General features: G+C 50.2%; 1 protein-coding gene across 8 annotated transcripts in view; it reads left to right on the top strand.

Moving 5' to 3' along the window:
* The window catches only part of RPS6KA2 (ribosomal protein S6 kinase A2), a 451,568-nt gene that overhangs the window by 396,474 nt on the left and 41,204 nt on the right, over nt 1-13,890 (top strand). For all 8 annotated transcript variants that reach the window (XM_045390398.3, XM_045390397.3, XM_045390400.3 and 5 more), the window contains one exon: nt 8,663-8,765. In XM_045390398.3, coding sequence (XP_045246333.1) covers nt 8,663-8,765 — 103 coding nt within the window. The remainder of the gene's footprint in view (nt 1-8,662; nt 8,766-13,890) is intronic.

A 13,890-nucleotide genomic window follows, 5' to 3' on the forward strand; every position in this document is an offset into this window, starting at 1 on the left:
TAAAGACCATGCCTGGGAGAATGGAGAACCAGGATTGCTGGACTGGAGGGAGAGCTGCAGGTGGGCAGGGCAGCAGCGTGGGATGGGAGACCTTGAGGGCTGCAGTTGGGAGGAAAGAGAAGTCGCTCCACACCAAACCCCAAGGTGACACAGTCCAACACAGAGGACTCAGCCAAGAGTGTAGCCACTCCGAAGTACGCATGGCCCAGAAGGGCTTACACACTTGCTAAGACAACCTTGTGAGATGCCTGGAATTTTAACAATACGATGGATCTGGAAAACTATGAAAAATTAGATTACTGTGCATCGCAGAATGCTGAGGTCCAGCGAGCTCTGAGCAGAAGCTTACCTTTTTCCTGTGGCAATAAGAGCCTTCTCTACACAGTGCCTCTGCTCAGGGTGCTCTGGTCTCTCTGTGGTTGGAGAGCAAACACAGCCCACGAAGGTGGCATTTCTGCATCATTTCAAAGTAATCAGACTAGAATCAGGGCTGAGATGTTCCTTTTGTTGCTCTTAGCACTTAATTTGATTTTATTTTGGCTTTGTTTTGGATTTGAGAGAGGTCCTTATGATTGATCAGAACCAGACATGTTTACTTCATGTCTGTACTTCCCAGAGGAAGGCAGGCAGCAGTGCTAGAGGAATGGCAGGCTCTCATTCTGCCCAGTACCCTGAACCCACACAGCCCATGAGTGGCAGAGGAGCTCAGAAACACCACTTCTGCATTAATTCATGCATTTGATAAATAACGCCTGGTGCTCACCGGGTCGTGCACCAGCAAAGTGTCCACGTCCATGACATAACAGTTGGAAGGCGGAGCCCCGTCCTCCAGCTGCCCACAGACTGAGGAGTCTGCTGTCCCATAACGCCATCATCCACCAGTGGAAGAGGTGCATGCACAGCGAAAGTGGCCAGCAGGAGGAGAGAGAAATGATGTCTGAAAGAGGGCAAGTGGAATTAACCAGCAGAGGGGCAGAAGGAGGAGAAGGAGGATGCTCCCAACAAAGGTGTGTGGACATGAAAACACCGTGTTCAGGACCACGATGGTCTTAGAAGCTGTCAAGATCAGGACGAGTCCAGTGGTCCCCCGGCTCAGCTGATCCTCTGTCATGAGTCGAGTCTGCCCGTGTGTTCTTCTGTGTCTGCGGCCCCAGCAGCAGCCTGTGTGTCTTCATGGCTAACCTCAAACCCCAATAACACATCCAGGCAAGCCATCAACCCATTCTTCAGAAAGCGGGGGCTAAAATGCAAGATGTTTAAAGGTATTTATTTAAGAGGTAATTTTACTTCGTGATGTATTTTTCGAGATGTGCCCATTCTGCTTTTCAGCGGCTCGGATAGCTGAACACCACAGTTCAGCCTCATTTGCAAGAACTGTTAACACCAAAAGCCGTTCCCTCTGCAATGCAGACACTCTGTAACGAAGGATGAGAAGACATTTCCTAACCGCTGGATTTCTGCCTGGGTACTTCACCCAAGGGCTTGCCTCAGGATCCAACTGGGAAAATATAAGGATATTTATTTTGCTTTCTGCTGCCGTCTGTGACCTGATACTGCCAGCAGATCTTTTTTTTTTTTTTTTTTTTTAAAGTAAACACCTGTCATCCCACTACTGTCCCCAGGGTCTTCAGTGGCCTGCTGGAGCAGGACCATCTGCTGACAGTAAGTGTGGAAACAGTGGAGGTGTGGGCTGCTGCCTTTTAATTTAGCTTCAGAGATGAGCAAGTGAATGTCTACACGGGAGCCATTCCTTCTGAAGGCCAGCTCTGCTTGACGAGCTGAGTAAGAAGCCACGAGTTAATGATCGACTACAAACCTCTGCAGAGGATACAGTAGAGGCCAGCGATGGAAGCTGTGTTGGTTTTTCCCCCATGGCTGAAGCATGCTGAGAACACAGAATTAGCACGAACCCAAAAAACGCTTCGTAAAAGTTAATCACTGCAGACAGCACAAGCCAGTCTGAGGACGGCTCCCAGCCCAGCCTGGCGTCCCTCGCAGGGGGACCCAGGGAACCGCAAATATTTTTACAGGCAGCGAATGATGATGCTGGAGACACACAGTCATCGGGGAGAGGGACACCTTTGTTTCTGGAACTCTGTCCAGAGCCTAGACCCTTAGTGTCGCACTGACCCTTATTATCACTGCTATTGGTTATTAATGATCAATACTAGTAACTCATGTTTATGTTCTTTGTACAGTCTGAAACCCTTCCAAGCACATCATTAGCTGTCATGCTGTGAGATGGGAGAGACTGGTAGAGGAGACTGAGGCACAGGACAATGAGAAGCTCGAGGTCGCTCGGTGATCTGGCAGCACGTGGGGTGTGCCCTGAACTTGGCTGTTGTGTGTCCTGGCAGGAGCAGAGGGTGGGTTCCGGGTCTTCAGTCCACTGTGGTCTTGCCCACAAGTGGAGTATTTGCAGAGTATGGCGCAGAGTGGTTTGGGGGTTTGGGAGCTGTAGGCTGCAGGTCAGGGCCTCACAGCACAGGTGTCTCCATGCAGCTGTTGCTCCCATTGCCAGTAGCGAGATTTCTATCCTTTTATGCCTACATTATATACACCAGAAGCACTTCCCCTTCAGGGAACGCAGCACGGACTCTGTGCAACGAATCATCCCCCTTTGGTTCAGCAGCTTTTAAGTCCAGGTGCTTCTTCTGTTGGACCCACCTACAGCCGGGTAAACTGCAGGCACAGTCCTGCTCCATGAGCCACTGACCTGTCACACCCATCCTGACGCTTTGAAAATCGTTTCGATTCTTCCTACGGCACTTTCCATCCTGTCTTCTGGTCTGCATAGTTTTGCGTTACTATTTTAGGAATAATCTATAAATGTGCCCTTTGCCTTATTGGAGCGTATTAATTCCAAAATGCCTGAAGCCAAAACTGTCTGCAGAAGGCAGATGTTAGGGTCTGAGACCCCAAATTAGCACCTGTTTCCTATGTCATCACCCAGTTACCGTTTTTTCTGTTGCTCTCTCTCTCCTCTTCTCACTTAGCTGAAGGTCTTTAGTATAAATAGAATCCTGATGGGCCTGCTCCGGGCTTCCTCACGTGCGCTTGTTTCCTGTGAAATTCGTTTCAGCACTGTGGCCACACTGTGTCATTCTGACATCTTGGGACAAATGAGATGATTTTAAATGTGCTGGTGAATTTGATCAAGAGACTGCATTTTCTCTCTGTCAGTTTTGGCATGAATTATCCCAGAGTCTCAGGAAGGGGGGGATCCAGGGCAGAACTGCTAGTGTCTGTCTCACCAAGCTCAGAATCCCAGGCGAGATGCTGCTGCTGTTTCACTCTCAACACAACCCTGCCTGCAGTGATTTACATACAAAGCAAGAGGCCAGATGACTTCTCCCCCAAAGCCTCAAACCCATTCTTAGGTTTGCATATGGAAAGAAAAAGCATACATAGTAATAACACATATTGGCAACTTCCAAATGTTTATGTAGCATCAGGAAGACATTGATCCATCGGCCTTTAAGATTGCTGCAAGCCTCGAGGAAGCCGTCCAATGGCCAAAGTGACTGACTCCAGTTAGCCCCAGGCGGCCTGCACAGAACCTCACTGTCTGGCCCAGACCACAGTGAAAACGCAGCAGCTTCTGGCAGATGGGGCATGGTGGTCTGGAGGCCCCAGTGAACAGGCTGTGTTCACAGCCACAGTTGGCACATGGACCCATGTTACAGGGTAGACAGTTGCCTGAAGGCTCCTGTGGCACAGAAGGCAGGCCCTGGCCCTCGGCAGGCGCTCCGTCCACTCTCACACGAATGCCTCCCTCTGGTCTTGCTGGGGTCTGTGAGCTGAAAGCCTGGGCTCACAGCTGAGGGGTGGAAAGCACGGGAAAGCAGAGGCGGGCTCCCTCCTGCCGCCATGTGAGGAGGAGCTGTTGGTGTTGTACAAAAGTGCTACAGGACCACCTGGGCTCAGGATCTCCTCACTGGGCATCCCGGGTGACTCCCAGCACTGGGCTAGGCACAGATGCGGCAGAGCACAGGGGATGTTTGAGCCCTGCCACCAGGCGCAGTGTCCTGGGATGGAGGGAACGGCTACCTGACTTCGCAGCAGACACTTCGTATTAAAGGAGTGGGATGGCCTCAGCCCAGAGGAGGTCACAGCAGTACCAGTGCTGGGCTGTGATCTGACTCAGAAGGCGGGAAGGTGACAGCCTCTGGGCGTGAGCCTCCCGAGTCAGGGTGGTCAGAGATAGAGCCTGTGCCTTCCTGGACAGCTGGTGTGAAGCGAGGCTGTGGTGCGTGCCCCATGGGTGGATGAGGAGGGTGAAGGATGTGGCCTGCAGGAAGCCAGGCAGAGCCTGCAGCCCTGCCACACCGGGGTTTCCATGGGGAAGGGAAGAGGTTCCAAGGACAGTGGCCAGTCACCTCAACATCCAGTCCTCCTTGAAGAAGCTGGTTGACGTTACACTTTCGAGGGTTGGAGCAGAAACAAGACAGGAAGGGTGAGAGAGAGAAGGAAGCAGGCAGGGCCAGGGTCTCCCACCTTCAGCCTGGGTGGCACCTGTGTGATGCTGTGTGGTGGGGCTGTTATGGGTGGGTGGGTTCTGCACACCCTCGCCTCCACCCCCTGGGATCTCGCAGCAGTCAAACAGGTGTGGCGGCCAGCAGTGTCTTTGGGCACTGCCAAATGTCCCAGTGGGGGCAAAACCCCTCCATGAAGAAGCACTGGGCACCAGGCTCTGGGGATGTTTTATCAGAGGCTGTGGCGGGGTAGGGGCAGGGGTGGGCAAGATGGGTCCCCAGGGCAATGGAGGAAGAGCTGGCATGGAGGAGAGGAGCCAGAGGGGCCATGTGGGCCCCTGCGTTCCAGAGCTAAATACTTCACAGTAGAATTAATACATGACAACCAGTTTGTATTTTATTTTGTTTTTAATGGAAATCTCTTGTGTAAATAAATTCCTCCTCATAATAAAAGCAGGCCTGGCTCTGTGCTGGATTGAGCTAGCGTGTGCTCTCTCTCTTTCCATCTCCCTCTCTTTCTTATCCCCCTCCCCCTCCCTCTCTCTCCTCCCCACTCCGTCTCTTTCTCCCCCGCCCCCTCTCTCTCCCCCCCTCTCTCCCTGTCTCTCTCTCTCTCCATCTCCCTCTCTCTTATCCCCCTCTCCCCCCTCCCCTCCTCCCCACTCTATCTCTTTCTCCCCCGCCCCCTCTCTCTCTCCCCCTCTCTCCCTGTCTCTCTCTCTCTCCATCTCCCTCTCTTTCTTACCTCCCTCCCCCTCCCTCTCTCTCCCCTCCTCCCCACTCCATCTCTTTCTCCCCCACCCCCGCTCTCTCTCCCTCTCTCCCTGTCTCTCTCTCTCTCCATCTCCCTCTCTTTCTTACCTCCCTCCCCCTCCCTCTCTCTCCCCTCCTCCCCACTCCATCTCTTTCTCCCCTGCCCCCTCTCTCTCTCCCCCTCTCTCCCTGTCTCTCTCTCTCTCCATCTCCCTCTCTTTCTTACCTCCCTCCCCCTCCCTCTCTCTCCCCTCCTCCCCACTCCATCTCTTCCTCCCCACCCCCGCTCTCTCTCCCTCTCTCCCTGTCTCTCTCTCTCTCCATTTCCCTCTCTTTCTTATCCCCCTCCCCCTCCCTCTCTCCCCCCTCCTCCCCACTCCATCTCTTTCTCCCCCGCCCCCTCTCTCTCTCCCCCTCTCTCCCTGTCTCTCTCTCTCTCCATCTCCCTCTCTTTCTTACCTCCCTCCCCCTCCCTCTCTCTCCCCTCCTCCCCACTCCATCTCTTTCTCCCCCACCCCCGCTCTCTCTCCCTCTCTCCCTGTCTCTCTCTCTCTCCATCTCCCTCTCTTTCTTACCTCCCTCCCCCTCCCTCTCTCTCCCCTCCTCCCCACTCCATCTCTTTCTCCCCCGCCCCCGCTCTCTCTCCCTCTCTCCCTGTCTCTCTCTCTCTCCATCTCCCTCTCTTTCTTACCTCCCTCCCCCTCCCTCTCTCTCCCCTCCTCCCCACTCCATCTCTTTCTCCCCTGCCCCCTCTCTCTCTCCCCCTCTCTCCCTGTCTCTCTCTCTCTCCATCTCCCTCTCTTTCTTACCTCCCTCCCCCTCCCTCTCTCTCCCCTCCTCCCCACTCCATCTCTTCCTCCCCACCCCCGCTCTCTCTCCCTCTCTCCCTGTCTCTCTCTCTCTCCATCTCCCTCTCTTTCTTATCCCCCTCCCCCTCCCTCTCTCTCCCCTCCTCCCCACTCCATCTCTTTCTCCCCCACCCCCGCTCTCTCTCCCTCTCTCCCTGTCTCTCTCTCTCTCCATCTCCCTCTCTTTCTTACCTCCCTCCCCCTCCCTCTCTCCCCCCTCCTCCCCACTCCGTCTCTTTCTCCCCCGCCCCCTCTCTCTCTCCCCCTCTCTCCCTGTCTCTCTCTCTCTCCATCTCTCACCCTCACTCGCTCTCACACAGAGGGAGCATGTGATTTTGACTTCAGCAGGATTCTTAATAGCCCGGCTCTCAGGACTCTCTGGGTAGCGAACGAGCTGCACCGGCCTGTTCGTGGCACCCGATGGCCTGGACGTGCCCGCTCCAGAGACTTCCTCGGGCGAGCACGTGCGTCCAGGGAGATTGTTCCGCCTGTCCTGTGCCTCACTGCGGAAAGGAGCACCTTTCCATTTCTGAAAATGGCTTGAAGAGTAACTCAGTGCCTGATGGAAACTATGCACCCAGGGCAGGAAATGGCCAAATAATTCGGGGCTGAGCCGGGCGCGGTGGCTCAAGCCTGTAATCCCAGCACTTTGGGAGGCCGAGACGGGCGGATCACAAGGTCAGGAGATCGAGACCATCCTGGCTAACACGGTGAAACCCCGTCTCTACTAAAAAATACAAAAAACTAGCCGGGCGAGGTGGCGGGCGCCTGTGGTCCCAGCTACTCCGGAGGCTGAGGCAGGAGAATGGCGTAAACCCGGGAGGCGGAGCTTGCAGTGAGCTGAGATCCGGCCACTGCACTCCAGCCTGGGCGACAGAGCCAGACTCAGTCTCAAAAAAAAAAAAATAAAAATAAAAAATAAAAAAAAATAAAAAAAAAAAAAATTCGGGGCTGAATTCAATCCTGTTTCTCCTCTGATGGCTCCCGTGTGCACGCCCTGAGCTCTTGTAAATCAGGGCACATCCTGCTGCCTGATAAGCCCCCGTGGGAGCTCGGGGGCGTCCGTTGGCACCTGGCCCTCCTGCAGTAGCTGTGGGTCCTGGTTGCTGACCTGGACTCTGACCCAGGTGCTCCCGGATAAGCAGAGCAGGGTGTGCCCCAGGTGGGACCCAGACGTCAGATGCCCTCCTCCCTCCTCCCTCCTCTCCCTTCCCGTTGGGCCTCATCGGAGGAGGTGTTGAAATTTGCTTTCCAATGTCCTTGAGAGATGTAGAACAGGTTTCAGCTGGAGTCACTATGTCCATTTTCCAGAGCTGCGTGGCCATGAGGGTCCCTGACTCCAGAAGGTCACGCACAACTGCCCAGGAGAGGACCCCAGGCTGGATGTTTTCCGCGAACGCCGCGGGGACCCTCGCCAGGCAGGATTAAGGAAACCCCGTGCTCAGTAGGGGCAAGACCCAGCCTGGCCCTGCCCTGCCGCTGCCCTACCAACTACCAGGCTGGCCCCTCGGCACACTAGCATGGCCTGTGCCTTCTGTCATCAGGGTGATTTGACTAAACTCAGCGTCCTCTACTGAATCTGCCCAGCTCAGCCTTCTGGTCAGGCCCCAGGCCCCAGCCCTCCCTCCAGTGCCCCTCCCCCTCCCCACTTCTCTCAGCACTGGGCTCCCCCAGTTCCCTCTGTCTAAGCACCACCTACAGCATCACCCACCTGAGGATCACGCCAGGTTCCAGATACCTGTGCGTTGTTTCCTTACATTGAATTATCCCAATAGAATGTGTTGTTGCCCTAGAGGATTGGAAACAACACATCTCAGCTTTGGAAAGCTTTGTCAGGCCGGCAGCTCTGAGACCGGAGCACGGAGGGCTGTGGACTTTCTGTGCCTTCTGTCCAAGGTCCTGTTTGGGAAATAAGTTTGGGCCCAGAGGGGGCCGTGGGTAGGGCTGGTTCTCTGAAGATGCAGGCGTCCTCCTGTCGAGGAGGCTGGGCACCCTCATTCTGACACCCAAGGCAGGTTTCTGGCAGAGGTGCCAAGGCCCCCAGAGCGCAGGCCCTGAGACACTGGCGAGAGAGCACCCTGGGGTGGATCTGGGTCGGCCGTTGTTACAGTGTTCCGCAGAGCTGAAGTTCCATGGTGCTAGCCCCAAAGTCCCAGGGCAGGGAGGAGAGAGCCACACAGCCTCTTCACTGCCGTCCCCAGTGGGGGCAAGTGGTGGCTGTCCTCTATGATTTTACCTGGAAAAAAAGATTCTACTACCAAGAAGAAACTAGAAAACTATTGCCCTAAAATGAAGAACACTTGGCATGTCCCCAAACCCTCATACCTCAAACTATGCCTTTTTGATATCTTTCTATAATACATAGTTATTATTTATGCTATATTATCTATAATACTGCACATATTCATATATTTTGTATGTCATCTATATTTCAGAGTATTTAGAAATCCCTTGTAATCCACAAGGCCGATGCAGTCTGTGATAAGAACGTGCTTCCCTCCCCACAGCAGGTTTCTCTGTCCCCAGTGTTCTGTGGCGTTGTCTGTGCATTCTCAGTGCCCTGTCTTGCTTTCCTTGTATTAATAGAAGCTGTTCCGGAAGGAGATCAAGCCACCATTCAAACCAGCAGTGGGCAGGCCTGAGGACACCTTCCACTTTGACCCCGAGTTCACAGCACGGACGCCCACAGGTGTGTGCCACAGTGGTTCCCTCTGTCGGTGGCTTCTCCCACCTTACCCCTTAGGGACTGATATCTAGGAACAAGAGATTCCCATGCTTAAGAATTGTTTTCATGGAAAATAACTGTCCATTCTGTTTGGTTTTTTTGTTGTTGTTGTTTTCTCTGCTCAGTGATAAAGATTTAAGTGATAGCCCCAATTCTCTGTTGTTCCCTACGCAACCTCCACCTTGGAAATGATGAAGGTGTCCTATGGATTCTCTTATTGCAAGTCACCAGTCCAGTTACTTCCTGTGTCAGAGAGACACACAGCAAGAGCAAGAAGAGAAACTGGAGGCAATTAAAATCCCTCTTTCAATTAAAAGTGCATTTACAGAGAGGGAAGGCTGTCAGTTATGTGTGTAGATTTGTGAGCTATAGATATTATTCATGCAAAAAACAGAAACCCATTTGAAAAGTTGTATCAGCTACTAAATAGCATAGCAAATGGATGCATAAATTTGGTCTCCTGGTGTGTCTGAAATTACTCTTGGGGTCTAGCAAATTTCATCAGAACTCGTCAGCTCCCTTTAAAAGTTATCTTTTTTGGGATATTAATGAATTAAAGTTTGCTTTTTTATATGGTAATTATCCTGGTCTGATAGCACTGTCATAACAAAATACTATAGACTGGGTGGTTTAAACAACAGTCATTTATTTTCTCACAGTCTGGAGGCTGGAAGTCCAAGTTCAAGATACCAACAGGGTTGGTTCCTGGTGAGGGCTCTCGCCTTGACTTGCGGACGGCTGCCTTCTTGCTGTATCCCCACATGGCCTTTATTCTGTGTGTGCAAAGACAGCAAGATTGATCTCTGGTGTCTCTCTGTCTTCTTATAAGGACACTAGTCCTCTTGGATTAGGGCCCCACACTTTTATCCTCAGTTAACTTCAGTTATTCTCTTAAAGGGCTATATTAGTCTGTTTTCACACTGCTGATAAAGACATACCTGAGACTGGGCAATTTACAAAAGAAAGAAGTTTAATGAATCCACAGGGCTGAGGAAGCCTGACAAACATGGCGGAAGGCAAGGAGGAGCAAGCCCCATCTTACATGGATGGCAGCAGGCAAAGAGAGCTTGTGCAGGGAAACTCCCCTTTTTAAAACCTTCAGATCTCATGAGACTCATTCACTATCATGAGAACAGCACAGGAAAGACCCGCCTCCATGATTCAGTCATCTCCCGCCAGGTCTCTCCCACAAACACATGGGAATTATGGAGGCTACAAGATGAGATTTGGGTAGGGACACAGAGCCTGAGATTTGGGTGGGGACACAGAGCCAAACCATATCAAGGTCTTGTCTCCACATACAATTACACTGGGGGGTAGGGCCTTAACATTTGAACTTGGGAAGGACATAATTCAGTCCACAACACTAACAGTATGCTGGTTATGTACAAAACCATCCACAAGCTCCTTCTGTAGACATAAGCAGGACAAGTCCTGAGAGAGCTGGTGACCAGGCTGCATTTTGGATCTACAGGGATTTGCTGTATTTTTTCTCACTGCTTTTGAATCTGAAATTTTCTCATTTTTTAAAAGATAATCAGGAAACAAATAGATGGTCAACCACAAAATGTCAAGTAGATGAAGTTAGAGAATCCACTTTGTTCCTCCAGATTCAGGCTGTTGATGAAATCCCTGTTTCCCATACCCAGATGAGTACATTGAGGTGGGTGTGAGCTTGTGCAGATAGGGAGGGTCGTGGGGCTTTTAGTGGGACTTTTGATGGGCCTAGGCCAGGTCCTGACCCAGGCTACATTGGTACCAAGAACAGGAAGAAAGCTGATTCCGGGCACTGTTAACTAGGGAGTCATGCCACTGACTGTTCAATTACTTCTTTTGGGTCCTCCTGCAGTCCCCAGGTAGAATTAAAACTGTCATTGTAGCTTTGGTTCATCACTGATTCATGATGTAATGAGGCTGCCTTGGAAAACATTTCTGGGTCTGCTCTCTCCAATAAGTGATTGTGGGATTTTCACCTCACCCCATTCTCAGCTTCCTTAGAAAGTATTTGTGCGTTGGGGTTGGTCCTTCCCATTGACAAAATTAACCCAGTTCACAGAACAGGATTACTTTTCAGTTTCTGAGTTTGAAAAGAGGGGGCAGGATTTGGGGATTCCATCCTGACTCTGCCCACAGGTCATCCAAGCAAGTCATGATATTTCTCAACCTATTGTTGACCTGAATGTAAGAGGAGCTCAGAGGAAATTAGGTCTGACCACGAGATCATTGTCCCTGAGTCCACAAGGACCATATGGTCCCTAACAGAATGCACACACGTCTTCGGGAGGTGCTCCCGTGTGGGGCTGTGTGTTTAAAATGTGGAAAGAAAGTCTATGTTTGTGCTGCTTGGTAAGAAAATGTTAGTACAGTCAACTCTGATATTCACATGAACATGCCTTTTATATTATCCGTGAAGAATTTAAACCTCAACCTAGTTGGCCAGTGGAAGCAGAAGCTTTTTTTGAGCATCTAGAGAATTCCATTTTATTTTAACAATAGCCTGAGGAAAACATAATTAGACACATTGTACTCCAATGCTATTCAGAATTGGCTTTTTTATTCCTTAGTGTTTCTAGTTCTCCAATCAGTTTCACTGAATTTATCCCACCACCGTTTGCCTTTGAGGTAGGTAGTAATTGACGTGCTAAAGACACATTAAACTCATTCTGATTTGTATAGGAGGGTAGGATTTTCTAAGCATGTGAGCTGAGCACATGGCTGGGTGAATGAGCAGCTGTAGAAATGTGACTCTGAAGCAATGGATAAGCTACAAATCCTTTACTGGACACACAGTGGGAATTTCTTGTAGTTAGGCTTTTTGTCTTTTCTTAAACTTCAGCCAGTGCTCAAGCTGGTTTCTATTCCCTGATCACACACTGACTGCCCATTGAAGCATGCCACTTAGCCGGAGATGCCAATCTAAGATTTAAAACTGATCAGGCAGACTCCACACATCAGGAAATATCTACAGGACCATGAGAGGTTATTTGTAATTATTGTAATTCTACATCTCCTTTTATCTAACTCACATTTTTGCTCTTCTTAAATACTGTGCTGAAAATCAGCATCCCTCAGGTGATTATAAAGTACTTAAATTCTATTTAGGCCACCTATCATTTCCTTACTAGCTAGCCACAACGACCAAATGTCAGCCTCTTAACTTTCAGTGAAGACCCACTTGGCCTTCAGTAGATTGCTGTTACTCTTACCCTTTCCACAGGCTCTCCTTGGTCTATGTGGGGAGAGGCATAAGTTCTCTGGCCACGGAAGGTTGTGGCTGTGTCTTCCATGCCTCTTGGTTGGTTAGAAGACATTGCTTGCTGGAATTACAGATTTTCCATTCACCAATGAAACTGTATCTGTCAAGTTAACGTGGCCTGTGCCCCCACCCCGCACACACTCCTCCACAGGCTGTAAATTAGACTCCCAATCCTTGCCCAGCACTTCACACTCTTGTGGCTCCCGCAGATTCCCTAGAATAAGCTCAAACTCTGAGTCTAAGTCCCTAAGGGAGGACATTAAAGTGCCTCCAGGTTTGAAGATTTCTTAAACCATGATGTAGCCGTGTGTATTTCATTTTTCTGGGGGAGAATCTGCGGCCCATGGTAGCTCAGGGCATCTTTGGGAGGAGGCAGACCTCAAAGCCAGACTTTGTGCAGAGAGCAAACCCGGCATAGCAGGAGCACCTCCTCCTCTAGCTGCTCCATGTAATGGGAAGCAGAGCCGCTCAGAGCTTCTCTGCCGGGTCGCACTACAGAATTTCAGTTTCAAAACACTCAGTGTGCCTTCGGTTTTTTAATGAGGCTTTGCTAGTCTGGTGCGTTTATTTCCAAACACAGCCAACTCTGGTCACTTTAGTCCAGGGGTCGTGTGGGCACCTACCAGGGGTGACTGTGAAGGCCCCTTTGTTGGCCCCTTTGAGGGCCGACACCTGGCTCTGACTGCCTCTTGGTTCAGGACACTGAAGGTGAGTGCGGGTCCATGAAGCTTCTTATCCCAGGAAAAGCACCAGTGGGGTGATGGGTCATCCGTCTGCCCACGGCCTCACCCCCACTGGCACCAGAGGCCCACATGACTTGGGGCCTGGCTCCTGGGCTTTGGAGCAGCTGCCCTCATAACTGTTGCCTCAAAATATGATGCTAAGAAACAAAAAACATGTTCTCTGCAGCTGCCTCCCAGCCCCACACACCTGCCGCACCGTAAGGAGATAAAACAGAACTAGGTGCACTTTTTTCCTTTCAAAGTACAGCAACTAAAAGGGCAAAGAGGCAAAGGCCTGCAGGTAGAGAATTCTAGAATATACAAATACACACCTATACGTACATGGAGTCTTAAAAGATATATAAATAAGAATGTTTAAATTTCTACATATGTGTGTTTTCAGGAAAAATTACATATTGTATTTTCATATATTATAAATATACGTATTATATAATATAGTATTCTATTTTAATGTAATATATATTCTATTTTAATATATTAATCTATTCTGTTATCCTATTCTATTTTATATATATATTGATATATATTTAATTTTTTAAATAATGTTTGGGTTCTTCATATTGTTCAACAGCTATTTGCTTTTTTGAATTTGACAAACGATTAGGAAGCCATGTCTCTGTCAGTCCATGCAGCTGTAGCTCCTTCTGATGGCCCTGGTCTCACTGGCAGGACTCACACAGCAATCATTACAAAGCATACTGATACAGATGGGCCACTGTTGAGCATGACCATGATTATTTTAGTGAGGAGTATTTAGTGTCTCCTTTTTCTTTTCTGTAACATGTATCACTGAAACAGACTTTTTCTACATTTATGTCTAACTACTTTGGGATTTCTTTGTTTGCTTTTTTGTTTTATTTTGTTTTGTTTTGTTTTGAGACAGAGTCTCACTCTGTCGCCCAGGCTGGAGTGGCGTGGCTTAGTCTCGGCTCACCGCAACCTCCACCTCCCAGGTTCAAGCAATTCTCCTGCCTCAGCCTCCTGAGTAGCTGGGATTACAGGCACCTGACATCATGCCCGACTAATTTTTGTATTTTTAGTAGAGACAGGGCTTCACCGTGTTGGTCAGGCTGGTCTTGACCTTGTGATC

The sequence above is a fragment of the Macaca fascicularis genome, chromosome 4, assembly GCF_037993035.2.
Source record: "Macaca fascicularis isolate 582-1 chromosome 4, T2T-MFA8v1.1".
NCBI classification, from domain to species: Eukaryota; Metazoa; Chordata; class Mammalia; order Primates; family Cercopithecidae; genus Macaca; species Macaca fascicularis.